Source organism: Hippoglossus stenolepis, chromosome 13, assembly GCF_022539355.2.
Source record: "Hippoglossus stenolepis isolate QCI-W04-F060 chromosome 13, HSTE1.2, whole genome shotgun sequence".
Classification (NCBI taxonomy): domain Eukaryota; kingdom Metazoa; phylum Chordata; class Actinopteri; order Pleuronectiformes; family Pleuronectidae; genus Hippoglossus; species Hippoglossus stenolepis.
Window position 1 is genome coordinate 13,862,067 of NC_061495.1, and position 15,941 is coordinate 13,878,007.

A 15,941-nucleotide genomic window follows, 5' to 3' on the forward strand; every position below is an offset into this window, starting at 1 on the left:
CAATTAATGTACAGTGGGAAAAAGAATAACTTTGTCTTTCATGTATATAATTGACAACACTGTGAGACCATTTGTGGTGTCAATAGAGAGTTACTTGTGTTCGTCTGTTACGGGGAGTTTGGGGAAAAAAAGTTTGGAAACCACTGAACCAGAGGCCGGAAATCTCTGATCAAAAAATTCAACCACATATAAAATAAAAATAAAAAGAGTATAAACAATTGTAACCATGCAGCAGATCGAAACACTGACACCAGTATTACCTTGCGATGTATCGCTTCCCCATGTATCTGAACTGATGGAGGCAAACTCTGAGAGGGAAGACAAGTGAGGAATCAGTCAGGATACATTTTTCATCGTCACTCACGATGTCACCGTGCACGATGGAAATGTCAAGACGTCTTACTCGACTAGAGTGAAGAAGTCCATTAGCTCAGCAGATGAGGCCTTGTTCCAGTAAGTGAACAGAGCATCTGGAGGAGACAGTGGTTGACATTGTAAGGACAGGGAGTTTTCTTGGCTGTGAGTGAACACAGTGTTTAAGTCTCACGCAGACAGCTGAGAGAAAGATGGTGGTTTTTACCCTCAGACATGCTTTTAAGCACATGTAAGAAACACATGAGGAGGCTCTTGATCTCCGCCTGGTCCAGTTTGTCACATCGCAGCAGGGGGCTTCCCAGGGTGGAGGGAGTCTGGTTCTGAGGGACAGAGAAGGACGGCCAGACACAGACATGATCAAAACATACATAATGCTGTCAAGCTCATTCTGCCTTGAAATAAACCCAAGTACAGAAAAGACAAGGGGCATTTAGCACAACAATTTCTGTGTGCTATACTTTATTATGTTCAGATTAGGTTTCTTTTAATGCACTATAGGCACTTAAATACTATTCTCTCTCTATGTCATTATTCTATTTTTGTATATACATCTTTCTATTTATTTCTCGTCTCTTTTATTTTGCCATTTGAATTCAAGTCTTTTTAAAAACTCTGCCTCCAGTGTTTCCTCATTGGTATGTTCGGGAGTTGTGCGGCTGGGCTTGCTTGCACTTTGTGTTACTTTTTGTTCATATGAAAAGTGCTTTATTAATAAAGTCGTATTGATTTATTGATTGATTGATATGTGTTAGTGGTCATTGATCAAAGCCCTCATTCAGACCTGGTATTAAAGTCAATCCTGAGTGATCAGATCAGAAGTGGTCAGCGCTAAGTACAGGTCTGAACGCACCCATTAGTGTCCTCAATGCGTCCTGAGATCTGATCACTTCTACATCGGTGGTCTGGGACACATGTGGCCACATGACCACACTGAAGGACCTCGGACATCCTCTGACCCGCTACCGTTTCACAGTGAAACAAAAGTGTTTCGAGGCTTCTCAGTGACCATGTGTTGATTTATTAGCATCAACATGATCACCACATGATGATTTCAACTTTTTTTTCAGTGTAATGCTCATTGATTAATTTAGTCCCTCCTGACTCAGCCTGCTCTCTTTCTCTCTCTTGCTCACACACATTCACAAACACTGTCATCGGACATATCTGTAAACTCACACTGGGTGAACAGAACATCATTTGGTCAAATGACACATGTGAGTATTTTGATATAGAGCGGGGAAGTGCGATCTGATCACAAGTGGTCACAGGAGACACATTCAGGAGTGAACAGACTTTACACTGTCCACTTGTGATCGGATCTCTCAGGACGGATGTTAATACCAGGTCTGAACAGGGCCTAAGTCAAGAAAAGTGAGTCTTGATATGTGTTGGAGACGCTGTGTTAGATGATTTACAGTACAGAGTATTTATGACGTGATTAGCGTGAGTTCTCTGAAGATCTGAAATTACAGCGGCGAAGCTACGCGCAGCCACGCACGCTCTATTTGTGGTGCACAGACTGCAAGTGGTAATTCCTCTGCAGTGGAGTAACACCACAGCAAAGGGGTTGGCTATATACCAAGCATTTTCCTCTGCCAGCACTTAGTCTAGACCATGAAAGTTGCTTGGGATGACTTCATGGAAAGCACAAGGCCGTGGCTTAGGCTTTTTATTGGGTGTTTTGGCCTTGAGGCTAAAGTTAGTTTTTCCAAAAAGCTGGACAGAAATTGTGAAGCTGTAGTTCAGTTAATTTTTGTATTTTCATTTGTGTCTTTTTAACGTCTAAAATAGAGAGATTTTCGTGTTTGTACCATGTGTAATTTACACCACTTTACATTCCCCATTTCTTGTTATATATGTTGTGATAAATGCCACCTCGCATCACAAATCAAAACAGAAGATTAAACAAACGGCAGCAGGGACAGAGAAAATACAATCCTTTGTGTTAATGGGCTTCTTCACAGATTTAGCTCGAGGCTGTTTATCTGTGGAGGTGAAAAATGACACTGCACACATGAGAGGAGCTGAAAAGTGAGAAGTCCCTTACGCATGCATGCTCGACATTAACATCTGGAAACTGAGCAGAGACAAACCCTGTGAGGCCCTGTGTCGCAGCGCGTCTGATTTATGGCACCAGAGAACAAACAAGCAAAAAGCCTGAGAACCATCGGGTAGAGGCAGGGCTCAGAGTTGAGGACACTCTCACACACACACTTTCACAAGCCCAGAGGAGAGAATCCGAGGAGGGAGCGTGACTGGGTGAAGGAAGGTGGCGTTTTTGTACTTGGAGTGAAATGCTGGGGTGCATGGTGCTGTGTAAAACACAGGGGACAGAGAGCAGGGAGAAGTCCACGGTGGCACGCTTTGTGTTCAGGGAGAGCTCCTCCGTAAAGAAACGCAGGAGGCTGACAGAGTGTCTCCGTACGAACTTCTCCGTCTGCCACGACCAGCCGTACAGAGAAGGTGGAGGGAGTTAATGGTACAAGTTAACAAGGAGTGACTCTCTGTGGCACTTTGGTTATGACAGGGGGAGGTGTGGTGTAAGCCTCAGGCACAGTGAAAAGGAAAAATATAAATGCATGTTTCAGGAAATTTAATATTCAGGCACCTTGCAGCCTTTTCTGAGATGTACCTTTTCCAGAGAGTTTCCCTTTTCCATGTTCTTCTCATGCAGGCTGCTGGTCGAGTCGGTGCTGATGAGGGAGCCGCGAGAGTCCGCGTGGCGCACAGAACTGATGTTGGGGGTAGATGACGTGTGAGGGGAAGCTGTAAAAAAAAAAGTAAATAAATAAAAAATATAATTTTATATTAATATGAAAACAAAAGTATATTTATTTTCAGCCCCATTTCTCCTCCTCCCTCACCGGTGCCTGAGATGACTCCAAACACATCTTTGTGTAAGCTGGTGTCCAGGAAGGTGCTGGACCTGGGAGGTGTCATCAACACGTTGGTATAGAGTGAATCTTCTCTCCCGTTCTGAATGAAAAACAGGGAAAGATATTAATGGACACAGATCCCCATTAAACACTGACTGTTTTTATAAAAAGTCCAGTGTGTTCAGGACTTATTGGGGGGGGGTGTCCCCTGACCTAAAATCTAAAAGTCCTGATCGCAGGTTTTCCAGTGTTATTGGGACATTTACGATGCAATTAACCCGTAATCCATAACTTGTTATCTTAGGTTGGTAAATGTTTATATATAATAAAACATTAATTTTTACTATAAATACGCTAAAACGTATATAAAATATGCTAAAACGTTTTTTATTATTTTTTAAAAGATATTTTTTGGGCTTCAGGCCTTTATTTGACAGGACAGAATTGAGCGTGAAAGGGGGATACTATATTTATCTTTCTCTTATTATATTGTAAATATTGTATTTCACTTTTCTAAAGGTGTAGATGTTTCGGTGTGGGCCTTGTGTAGCTTGGATGGTTTTCATTCAGAAGAAGCCACTAGGTGGCGCCCTTACATTGTTGGAGTGGTTGATGGTGAAAGGAGTTACTTCCTTCACATTCAGCCTGTTCACGTTCTCTTGGAGAAGACCAAACAAGGGCAAGTACAGGGTAGCCATCCTGGCCTGTTGGCTCTGGAAAACAAACCAAACCAAACCAGTCAGCATAATATCTCAACATCACACACACACACACAGAGACAGACACACACACAGAGAGACAGACAGACTTACAGTACGAAGGCACCACTTACCTTGGAGGTGTAGCGGTCATCAAACGTGTGTTTGACCATCAGGTTCTTCAACACCTGGATGGAAACCTGACGAACCTCCCTGAACTCCTGCAGAGCTGCACCGACCTCTTTGAGCAGCAGCCCGACCAGGAAGTGGTTCTTACAGAAGTCGTCTGTCAGCGAGTAATCCAGCTGAAGGTCTGAGGAAGAGGAGGAAGAAGAGATTAGAACAGGCTAACTGAAAACTGAGTTGAGATGTTAGAGGAGTCACAGACGGCACTAAATAATGAGAGCAGTGTAAATTGATCATATATTAGAACCCTCACAAGAAAAGTAGCCAGGATTAAAAATCAACTCTTCAAAAACTTCTAAGATCATCTTTAAAGTGAGAGGAGATTCAAATTTTCAAACTTAAAGCACACACTTCTTTGAAAAATGTTTTATAATAATAAATTCACTGCATTTTTAATCTATTTTAGTGTTTTCAGAGTCAATCATTTCCAACCAATTGTATTCCATGTAAACAATCATTGGAAATAATGATTTTCACGTCAACACTTGTTACACTGTTTTGATTTCAATGTAACTATATGAGGGAAAAGAAATACAGAAATACAGAGAAGCTTAGAGTCTCGTGTCGAACACATGAAGGCTGCTCCTCCACATCACAAGTGATCAGTGTGGAGAAGACAAACAGGATTAAAGGGAGTGATTGAACGGCAGCAGCTGTTCACAGATCGTTTCCAACAGCATCGAAGACCAGTAAGGCAATCCCATAATCACACACACACACACACACACACACGCACACGCACACACACACACACACACACACACAACACACACAACACACACACACACACACACACACACACACACACACACAGATCAAATCAAAGGCTGTTTCAAACCTTCATTTCAAGCATGCACGTACTGAAAAGAATCTCATCACTGGTCGCAGACATCACACTAAAAAATCACCCAAACCTACACAAACAGCCAAGTCTTATCTAACAGTTTAATGTTTCTGTGCCATGTAAATCATTCCACATCAACCAGTTCCCATTAGAGATGGAAGACGACTGATTAAATCTGATTTCAGAAGGGATTTGCAACTTTCTGCTCATGGCTTAAATTGGTTCTTTTTGGAGAAGACATACAAGCAGCACAACTTGCACCTACCTACTGGAGTATCGTATGACTCCACTGTATCATATGGAGATAATAAAGCTAGTTGAGGAACACACAAAAAAAGAAGCAGTACCTGCTGTAAAATCAAAGACGGCAACAATAGACTTTGTACTTGACTCTCAGATAAATGGGATCATCTTCTCACCTTGAAATCTCAGTATCCTTCCCTTTCCAAATGGCATGGGCAGGTTTAAGGGGACGTAGTGCTCGTGGTTGCACACCACACGCAGGAACTCAAACTTGAACTCAAAGAGCGTCTGCATTGACAAACAGCAGAAACGAGTGAGGCAGCTTTAACACAACATTTCCTGCACTGGGATGCAGGCGGATTTTAAGTCTTTCCTTTATCAGTCATCTTAAAAACAAGCCGTCGCATGATTTGTTTCTATGAATTTTGTAACTGGTTGTATTGTCGTACTTTTGTGTCTCCAGGCATAAAACCGTTGATGTAGTTGTTGATCTGCTTGAACACAAAGCCTCTGTCCATCAGGTTGAAACAACGCTGCAGAGGGAAGGAGAAGGATTCTTTCATTATTTATAGCAAACAAGAAAATCTATATATTTACATAAACCAGGACTGACTGCACTGTAAAAACCTTCTCTAGCTTTAACTTGAAATCACGCTGTTTTCCTGAAGACGTAACTGTGGATCCTGACCTTGATGAAGACGGCCAGACTGTGGTTGGCGTTCCTGGCGGCATCCAGGTTGTCTTTGTACTTCTGTGTGATGTGTGGCATCATCATGTTGACCAATGTCTCCACCGTGTGATGGAAAGATGCAGAGAAGCGCTGATTCCTGGACAACTGAGAGATATAACCAGAATGTTGAGTAGAGACGGATTAAAGTATAATTGTTTTTGCTCTTTCAATGGAATTTGTTGATATTAACAGAAAATGATAAAGAATATCGCCAGCCTAGTAATGAAACTAGAACCTCACAGAACATGGAGGTTCATGCAGTTTTTCCAGACTGGAGTGACCGACTCATCTGGAGCTTCCGCTGTGGCCTCCACATGATGCCAGTGGAGGTTAAACACAGGGATGTGGTTGTTTATGGGGTACGAACAAATGCAGCCAATTAAACTGCACAGCTGTGTGGGACAGGCCGCGGATACACGATACGCTGACTGTGGTGCTGTGGCTGTCCACAAGACTTGGCATGTCGGGAGCCACAAGTGAGGAAGCTAAGCTGTGATGAGACACTTGTGAGTCAAACGCACATGTTGGGGCAGACGTACCTTCACTTTACAGCTCTCAATCAAGTACTGAGCCATGGACTTCCCTAAGGCTTCAAAGAAATACCAGGAGTACTGCAGGGCACACAAACATCAATCAGAGAATGAGACAGACGATATAGACGTCAAATATAATTACACACCGTGTCATCCTTTAACACTGTACAAAGATGTTACCTTCAGCAGTTTGTTACTCGTGAGGAAGTCAGTGGAAGGCTTCAGGATGGCGGTCATGGCTTTGGCCAGCTCCTCGTGCACTAATCGGGCGGTGGACGACGTGTACGGCTCAGTCTTGAATACAAACTGTAAGAGACACAGCGAGGGACGTGTTAATCCTCCACTGCAAACATGACACATATAATGTATATAAAGATGGACGACATGACAGCTCCCAAAAGTGAAGCTTAAGTGTTTTGACCTTAAACACCCCCCTCCATGTTAGTGGATGGGATATGGACCAAACAAAGAACAGGTCAAATACATTTTTCTCAAAGATGCTGTCTGTCATTTTCGTAGTAGCATGACATTTTTACCTTCACGTATGATCTCAGATAATGTTCCAACCCTTCCTCATGGCACTGGGCAACAATGTGAATCATGACTCTAAAAGGAAACAACAGCAAAGGAAAGCACGAGTGAGGACGTGGTCATAAATGGACTAAATTAGAGCTTTGCACTTATATTCTCAGTTCACAACACTATCCACGTTTTGTTTTATATTAAGATCATTATAACAAAGATCTTGGGCACCAGAAAATCTAATTGAGAGATGTGTTGGATCAACTGAACTGTGAAAAAACGTAATATCTGTAACTGTAAGAAAACTACGTTTTTGTTCTTAGATATTGATCAGGAAAATTATAACCATCTTTTTGGTGTTTTTTCTATTTTAAATGTCCTTTTTTCCTTTCTATTCATGCACACGTTACATCACACGTACAACATACAAAGTAAATGATATAAAAAACAACAGAACAAATAAATTAATTGTATAATTTGATATTTCGAATTCTTTATCAATTTGTTTATCGATATTGACATGAAATGACTCATTTGAAGCCGTTGTTGGTTTCAGAGACACTTGCCTGGTGACGTTGACTGCCACGTCCTCTTGGGTGGCACTGGTGAGCACCCTGAACAGCTGATTCAGGGTGGTGGGCAGGAACTTGATCATCACATGACTCTCCATGGCGTGCAGACTCTGACGACGCAAACGTCAAAAGCACATGTTTACGAAGAGTTCAGTGACACAGCTAATGCACAGTTAGAAGAATACATGTGTAATGTCTTCTTTTATTGCCTTTAAGAAGAGAACAGAAGCTGGACAAAAAATTACATGACAGGAAACTAATCAGGACACGAGTGAACAACATTGTGTTAATCTCCCTCACTATCTGCTCCAGTGTAAGTGGAACATGGCAGAAAGTAGGTACCCGTGCATCCCTGCCTGTGTGCAGGAAACTAACACAAGCCCAGCCAAAGTCATTTGGCGAGCGTCCATTCGACACGGCTGACCTGCTGTTTCACCCTCCAGCTATTGTTCATGTTCACTGCTGTGTTTTCACTAGAACCCAAGAGATACACTGGAACAAGTGTGGCTTTCCATGTCAACGTCCACCAGGGGAACAGTGAACTGAGATTCCCATGGACCGGAAAAAGTAATAACCGAGCTACTGCTGCAGCAGAATACAAAATAAATGGAAAAGGAATCACGCCAGCTATGAAAAGACTTCTGAAAGGCTTACTGGTATCAAACTAATATTTGGTCCCGAGGGAAATGTAATCTTATTCTCATTGTTTTACCTTCAGGTATTTGACCAGCTCTCCTCCTGACGCCTGGGCTTCAGACGTGACCATCTCACAGTGATGAAAGAAATTGTGTAAATGTTGATCCTGAAACGTTGAGATACAAACAAATAAAGGTTATACGCAGAAGGTTATTCATAATGAAATCACAGCACAAGTTCAGACGTGATGCATTCGATTTCATAGGACGTACACAAATCAAGAGACTTTTGCAGCGTGTATGTTAAAACCAACCTGAGTGTAGACAGTGGAAACAAGGTGAGCAGACACCTTGAACAAAGGCTTCCCTCCATCCACCCACTTGACTTCAGGACCTGACCCATGCTGTAAGAAAACAGATAAACAATCCTTGGGTGAGTAACACAGTAAATATTAGGCACTATATCATTATACCATCATCTCGAAAGATATGTTAGACTCAATATTTTATTAGGTTTATATAAAGTAGGCTGTGATGCGTTTTTTCCACCTAAAATTGTCACCTCCTCCAAGAAGGTTATATTTTCACCTTTGACCATTTTGTTTGAATTTAAGCATGAATACACAATAACTACTGGACACGTTACCATGAAACTTGGTGGGAGGTTGTTTTATGGGTCAGGGAGGACGCATTCAACTTTGCAGATCTGGATCAGAGGGGGAATCTAGGGATCTTTTATCACATTCTTTAAATGTGAGAGAGGGTGTTGTTTTCCCAAAGAGTAGGTCATTGATCTTGATGAAAAAACAATTAGGTATATTCAGGGGACAGATATCTGTGTGTGGGTGTAATTTGGTGCAGCTTGATTTAATTTGAGGGGAGTATTGGGCCTTGGAGGAGGTAAGCGCTCGACTCTACTAGGAGAGATTCAAAAAGAAAGAAACACTTAAACTCTGAGTAGATGAAGCCAAGTCATTACTGCTCCACAACTTGACGATGCACTCTACCTTGCCAGCTCCCTCCTGACTGCTGAGGTATCCAGCCGGCAGGTTGGCAGCCACCGGGATCTGACTCTCATTCATGATCACCCGGCCGTCCTTCAGCAAGGGGAGCCAGGCGTAGCCCACTGAGAGGAGACAGAGGAGAGGCTAGTCAGCTAACAGTCTGACGCTTCAAGCCAGAAACATCAATAACACACCCAACTGTATTCGCAGCAGTCAAATGGAAAAAAACAATGAATTTAGCAAAGGGGTTTTGAACTGTGAAGACTCAGTGCTGCAGTTTTTTTTACCTTGTGTCTCAACCAGTTCTCTCTTTTTGGTGCTGGCCTTGCTGTTGCTGTCACAGCCGACGTGGTAGAGGGTGAAGAGCAGGTGGTGTTTCTCATGGAGCTGCGTCGGCAGCTCAATCTTGAACTAATGGATATGAGGCAAGGCAAGATGAATTTATTTATATAGCACATTATCGAACATAGAGGTCATTCAATGTGCGTAACAGGAATAAAAGATGCCAAAAAAGAAGCATATACACACATTTAGAAAAAGTATAAAGAGCACAAATCAACATCCCAATAACATCCTGCACACAGTGTCCTACCTCATCATAAAATTCAGGGTTTTGCTGGTGATGCAGGACGGCAGCAAAGGCATTCTTGGTAAACAATGGTCCTCCAGGTCGACCATAGATGCACTGTAGAAAACAATAGTTGATTAGTTCCTATGGCGGGTGGGGTTTTCCTTCTGGGTTTTTAGAGCTCCTCCAGGACACATTTGCGTGTTTACCTTCAGTGAAACAGCCTCTTCTTCATCGGAGTCCTTGAACTCAATGCAGACAGCGATGTTTCGAGCCTAAAGACAACGAGTCGATACAGTTAGTCACACTGAGGAAATGCAGAAATACCATGCCTCTGCAAACATGTGTAGTTTCCAGTTATATACGAGGTTACCATCACCTTTGAACACTGAAAATCTAAAACAATTAATAAATCTGAGTCTAAGTGAACATTTGTGCTAAATTTGAAAGGATTCTTTCAAGGCGTTCTGAAGATAACAGGTTCACAGGGCTGTTTCGTGAGGTCATGGTAGCCTTGACCTTTGACCTCCAATTGCTACTATGAGTTTCTGATATATATCAATGTTCACAAGAACATGAGGTCATCATGACCTTGACCCTTGACCTTCAACAACTAAAAACTAATCAGTTCATTTTTGAGTCCAAGTGAACATTTGAACCAAATTTAAAGAAATAATATCGTGTTCACAAGAATGGGATGGACGGATAACCAGCAAACATGCGTCTGGCCACCGGGTGTCGCCGACATGGGAGTATAAAAAATGAAATCAAATGAAACAACAATGGAAATTCCTGCTCCGATGACAACGTGCAGTAGTCATGTGATGTACCTTTGCGAATGACTTCTGGCTGTCGTACTTCAAGTGCTTCGGGTAGACGTAGAGGTGATTGTTGTAGATGGTGAAAGGCTGAGAACATTTGGCTATATACGGCACAAACTCCTCCACTTCGAAGAAGACGCTGCTCTTCTCGCCGAATTCAAACTGCTTCACAGGAATGTAGGATGAGGTAACACAATCTACACACAGAAGCAGGAGGGAGAGAGACCAAATAAACAGCCTGCTGCAGAAAACATAGACGATCGGGTCTGATTGGCTGCTCCGAGCGACTTACTTGTCAAGTCAGGGGCTACGCTGTCGATGGTAACATCAAGGTTTCCGAGGATAACAGGCAGCTTGGCCATCTTCTCTGGCCTGAGGGAAGGAAAAATAAACTCTGGTTAAGCCTTTGCTATCATCTACCAAAGGCAGACAGCCTGGACGTGGACAAACGGTTAATGACCACATTCACAGATGTGAGCAAAGCATCTTTACTTTCAAAAATGACAGGCGGTTTCCAAGCTATAGGAACATATTTTCCATACTTTCATTTCCAGGAAATCTGCAAGATTACTCAAGCTCTTTATAACAGAGTGCACTCATAGAAACATTACTAACTTTCTGAAGTCAGCCAGCAGCTTGAGCATATCGTCGTTGGACAGCTTGTTGCTGTCCTGTCTGTACAGAGCTGAGAAACGTGCACTTTTGTCAAGCGTCCCTGAAGCGTCTTTGAACAAAGGCCTGTGAGGAAAAAAAAGACAATTCAGGAACATTTCTCTTCAGCAGCACACAAATACACCCAAGATTATGTTTTATCAGACGAAAGAAAGAATATTTAGAGTCGAGGGCTGCAACTCACAAATATTTCCATTACTGTACTCAAAATAATCCTTACATTGCTTTATAAATACAGCATATTTAATCTAAACTGATAGTTGTAAAAACACAGAAAATGTTCAGTATTTTTGTTTGATGAAGAACTTTACAGGTTAACTGAATATCAAAATTACTACAAATTAAAAACTGTTATTTTCTATATGGAATATACTGATTGGGAAGTTTAAATAGGTTGCTATGTTGAATCACTTTCGTACAGTTCAGACAAAATGGTAAATGTGACTTTTCATCATGGCACAATGACAACTGCTATTTTGGGGACAGAACACAAAGCCTCATTACCTTGCTGCCCAGGCAAAAGGCATCTTGTACTGGCCTAACCGGCTACATGCCAGCTTGGCATTTTTCAGGACCTTCTGTGCCACCTGGTGGAAAACAGGAGCACACACTTGGAGCTTCAACAGAGACACGTGCACTGTAACATCGAGTATTCAGCATGTTCCCAGTCTTAACACGGGTACACACACGCTTGAAATATACACAGAGATACTCCGAAAAACCCTCAGTCCTGCCACCACTGTGTTTGTTTGCAAGCGATGAAAATTCGTAGGTTGGTCAGTACCTTGGTGGAGTCTGAACTCTTCATGTACGGCTCAGCACAGTGGTTGATTGCCCCCTGAAGCACCTTCTCTATACGAGCCACCAGGAAGATATCTGGGTGAGGACATGTTACTGAGAACACCCCCTGCAGACAGATTTAAATATGTTTTGGTAGACATTAACATAGTGCTGTTGTGGAACTGCAAAAAAAGCAAACAATTTATTATTTCGATGCTTTAGTGACTTAAAAAACATAGTTCACCTGTTTGGGATACTGCATGGCTGCCTCCGGCACCCCATGGACCAACCGGGGCCCCTCAGGGTGGGTGTCCCCTCCTCCGTTCATGTACTGGCTGGTGTTACTGGGCACCAAGCCCCGCACAGACGGGTGGTTCAAGTCCACCTGGAAGTCAGAGGAGATCTTCCTCCCATTCTGGATATCAAACAGTGAGAGAGTGACGTAGAAGGGCTCCACCTAGAGAGCAAACAGAAGAATGATTCTGTATTAAGACAGATGAAGAGGATGATGATATTTAGACTTGTGCATTAAAAAAAAAATAATAATCACATTTTGTCAACTAGTGTGAATGACACCACCATAACAGCGTGTAATGTCTGTTATTCAGTTCAACGTTAGCTGTTAACTGTAAACTGTTGCATTACAACAGCTTTTGGGACTTAAAGTAAAAATCCACTTTCATAAAATAAAACTGGTGCATTGAAAATCCACCTTGGTAAAGTAAAACTCGACTTCGGAAAATAAAAATCTACAAATGAATATAGGTAAATTAAAACTTTACTTTGCTAAAGTAAAAATTCACTATGGTGAAGTAAATCTTTCTCTTTGGTAAAGTAAAGATTTCCCTCTGAACGCGGCTCAGCAGTCAAAGCAATGCACTGGCCCATCACTCTGTCATCTTAAACAATGAGGCACACTACAGACAATGTTTCTTCTTGATCCCCATCTAAACAAAACTAAGGACATTTTTAACTACACTTGTTTTGTGGATAAGTTACTTTACAAAAAAAATTACTCAAATTATTTCCACACAGTGGTGCACGAAATCGGTGCACGACCGTTTTCTGCATAACGAGAGGCAGTTGCAAGTAAATTGTGGTGAAAGAAGCTGAGTGAACATTCACAGTATCTGCCCTGTGTGTGTGTGTGTGTGTGTGTGTGTGTGTGTGTGTGTGTGTGTGTGTGTGTGTGTGTGTGTGTGTGTGTGTGTGTGTGTGTGGAGACAGAGCATGTTTAGCCTTTAACAGACAGCTTCTGCTGGGCGGGACAGCAGGACATCGGACTCCATTACTGAGTCTTTAGCAGGTTGCTATGTCAACAGGAGTCCTCCTGCATCTCAAATAATGAGTCCATCCGGTCTGCCCTTTACAAACTGTTTCCTCCGTGCTTAATCCTGCAAATAATGATATTTCTGTTATTCAGGGCCAGAAAAAGATTTAGTCTTACGTTGGTCGTCGGCCCTTCTTCGTTTTCGGCCACGCAGCTTTGCAGATTGAACGAGAGGTCGTTGCAGTTCACCAGAACACGTTTGCCAAACTTCTCCTCAAACGTCTTCACATCCGGTTCTATTCCTGAGAAATCTAGCTTCTAACAGACGGCACAAAAGATTTTATTATGCGGTGGTAAGTTGGCTCCTGCTACCACCTGGGAATGAGTGAACTTAAATTCACTTTAGGTTTAATTACCTGTGTGTCAGGGTCCAGGGTGAACAGCTTCAATCTGGTCTCGTTCCTCATCCTGGACTCTATCTCTCTGGTGCTCTGCGGAGAGGAGAGGCATTTCCTAAATCCATTTAAACCAAAAACCTGTCTGAAGGCCAGAGCTGCTGTGTGAGAGATTTGCACTCAGTTGGTTTTATCATTAGGACATTTTTGTCTTTTGCGCCCATCTGGAAATGAAGCTTGATATTTTATTGGCTCGGCGGGGAGAGTCAGGTGGTACCAGTATACATTTCTGCACACTGGAACCTGTCAAGCTGTTTTCCAGCGAACAGTTACCACCAGTTTCCATCCACATATGGCTTTACTATATTGCGTACCACTCAGCGCTTGAGCTTTTTTCCTGAAACATCAAATATCCATTCAGGGAGGAAGGAAAACTCCTCTGGAGTTTGTAAGTCAACAGTTTGTAAATAAAGAAACGCAGATTATATATGACAGTTTCGATCATCAAGTTTTATTACTCTTGATGCAGGTGTCGTTATGTACATATATTATGGCCATATTGAAGCTCTTGAGATTTTGAGAATAGAGTATTTTGTTATTTGTGAAACAAAACCAAAGTATAACCGAACAAGATGCTCCACATACCAAATTCTAACACAGGAGACAGGCTGATCCTCTAACACAACACATAACCAAATACTCCGACTTTATTCTCGTTTTTATTGACGTAAAATTACGACTTCTTTCTTATTAAACTTTATTTTCAAAACGTCAGAATCTTTTTTCCCCTTTAACTGGCCCTAATACTCCATTGTAGTTATGTAATTTTCTTTGGATGTTGTTGGATGAATGTTTAACAGCCAGATGTTTAATTTGCTGGGTTGGTTTTTTGGATGAAACCCAAAGTTAAACTGAATGCAAAACGTCATATTGTAGAAATGCAGTTTAGTTTTAGTTAATCGCATGACGACAGGTCTGTGTTCAATTTCAGATCTGAGCTGCAATAACAAATGGATGCCGGAGAAATTAGGTGTGTAACCAGTGACTTTGAAACCCAAATTCAAGCCAAATGTTAAGAGGCCGTCGTACTTACAGCCTCAGTGAGGAAGAGGGGTTTAGTGCTTCGGCTTCGTGTGATGATGTAATGAATGCGTGATCATCGTGCAGAGAGAGCAGGACCTACCTGAAAGCTGTCCATGCTGCCAGAGGAACTGTCGGACTTTCCAAGATCATCATCTGAAAGAAAAACGTAAGAAATCATGGGATCCAGGTCACAAACTATAGATTTAATACCAACACCACCTTTTGTTGTAAAACCTCTTTAATCACTTACTGACACGTGAAAGTTCAGTAAACACTAATTCACCCGTGCAGGACTCAGTCAGGATTGAGAGACAGACACGGCAGGTCTCTGCGGTACATTTTCAGAAATCTACCACATCTCCTCAAGCAGAATCGGATCTTTTCTTTCACATTCACGGCTTGATGAATACAAACTGGAGGGAGCTGGAAAGATTAGTGGAGTATTTTTTTTGTGCAGAGGTATTCAGCCTCTTTCCTCCTCAGCTAAGCCTCCTATGAGACAGTAGGTGAGTATTAAAAGCCTGGGTGGTCCAGTATCAGGTTAACCACACACACAGAGACAGAGAGACAGAGAGAGAGAGAGAGAGAGAGAGAGAGAGAGAGAGACAGAGAGAGTAACAGAGAACTGGGAGGAGACGTTGTTGTGAATGAGCAGTGTCTCTTTAAAAACATCCTCAAGTGCAGAGGGCATCCCAGAATAAATAAACTCGGAACGAGTGGATTTACTAAATCTTATAAGTAGTTGATTATTATTATGGATAAAATAAATGAGGGAAATCTTCAACTTAGAGACTAAGCTTAGATAATAGGCATAATTGATGCCTCTATTATCAGATATATTAATGAAATACTTTCTAGATTACAAATTCAGTTTAAGTTAAATACGAGTATATCAAAGGTTTATTTAACTTTTCGGGTTACAAATTGTTTTAGTCTATGTAAACTGTCTTAAAGTAAAATGTATTATTATAATTGTTATTATACATTTCTTATACATTTGCTGTTATTTCTTTGAGCTATAGAAAGTCAAACGCCTTTGAAAAATGCCCATCGCAAACTCCAAAGGTCATGTCTTCACTTCTGATAAACAGTTCAAAGCCCAAATATATTCAGATTGAAACCAAAGAATATTGA

General features: G+C 41.8%; 1 protein-coding gene across 9 annotated transcripts in view; it reads right to left on the reverse strand.

Annotated features, from left to right (window-relative positions):
• LOC118119795 (dedicator of cytokinesis protein 9) overlaps window positions 1-15,941 on the reverse strand; it is a 77,001-nt gene that overhangs the window by 10,683 nt on the left and 50,377 nt on the right. For all 9 annotated transcript variants that reach the window (XM_035174109.2, XM_035174102.2, XM_047342503.1 and 6 more), the window contains exons 9-37: window positions 14,908-14,960; window positions 13,746-13,820; window positions 13,507-13,647; window positions 12,304-12,516; window positions 12,064-12,186; window positions 11,784-11,866; window positions 11,223-11,345; window positions 10,900-10,979; window positions 10,617-10,804; window positions 9,996-10,061; window positions 9,811-9,903; window positions 9,506-9,629; window positions 9,222-9,340; window positions 8,529-8,618; window positions 8,292-8,381; window positions 7,574-7,689; window positions 7,022-7,091; window positions 6,666-6,791; window positions 6,492-6,563; window positions 5,911-6,057; window positions 5,672-5,755; window positions 5,399-5,510; window positions 4,084-4,262; window positions 3,848-3,964; window positions 3,240-3,351; window positions 3,008-3,141; window positions 581-695; window positions 404-470; window positions 261-308 (exon numbers count right to left, since the gene is read on the reverse strand). In XM_035174109.2, coding sequence (XP_035030000.1) covers window positions 261-308; window positions 404-470; window positions 581-695; window positions 3,008-3,141; window positions 3,240-3,351; window positions 3,848-3,964; window positions 4,084-4,262; window positions 5,399-5,510; window positions 5,672-5,755; window positions 5,911-6,057; window positions 6,492-6,563; window positions 6,666-6,791; window positions 7,022-7,091; window positions 7,574-7,689; window positions 8,292-8,381; window positions 8,529-8,618; window positions 9,222-9,340; window positions 9,506-9,629; window positions 9,811-9,903; window positions 9,996-10,061; window positions 10,617-10,804; window positions 10,900-10,979; window positions 11,223-11,345; window positions 11,784-11,866; window positions 12,064-12,186; window positions 12,304-12,516; window positions 13,507-13,647; window positions 13,746-13,820; window positions 14,908-14,960 — 3,160 coding nt within the window. The remainder of the gene's footprint in view (window positions 1-260; window positions 309-403; window positions 471-580; window positions 696-3,007; window positions 3,142-3,239; window positions 3,352-3,847; window positions 3,965-4,083; window positions 4,263-5,398; window positions 5,511-5,671; window positions 5,756-5,910; window positions 6,058-6,491; window positions 6,564-6,665; window positions 6,792-7,021; window positions 7,092-7,573; window positions 7,690-8,291; window positions 8,382-8,528; window positions 8,619-9,221; window positions 9,341-9,505; window positions 9,630-9,810; window positions 9,904-9,995; window positions 10,062-10,616; window positions 10,805-10,899; window positions 10,980-11,222; window positions 11,346-11,783; window positions 11,867-12,063; window positions 12,187-12,303; window positions 12,517-13,506; window positions 13,648-13,745; window positions 13,821-14,907; window positions 14,961-15,941) is intronic.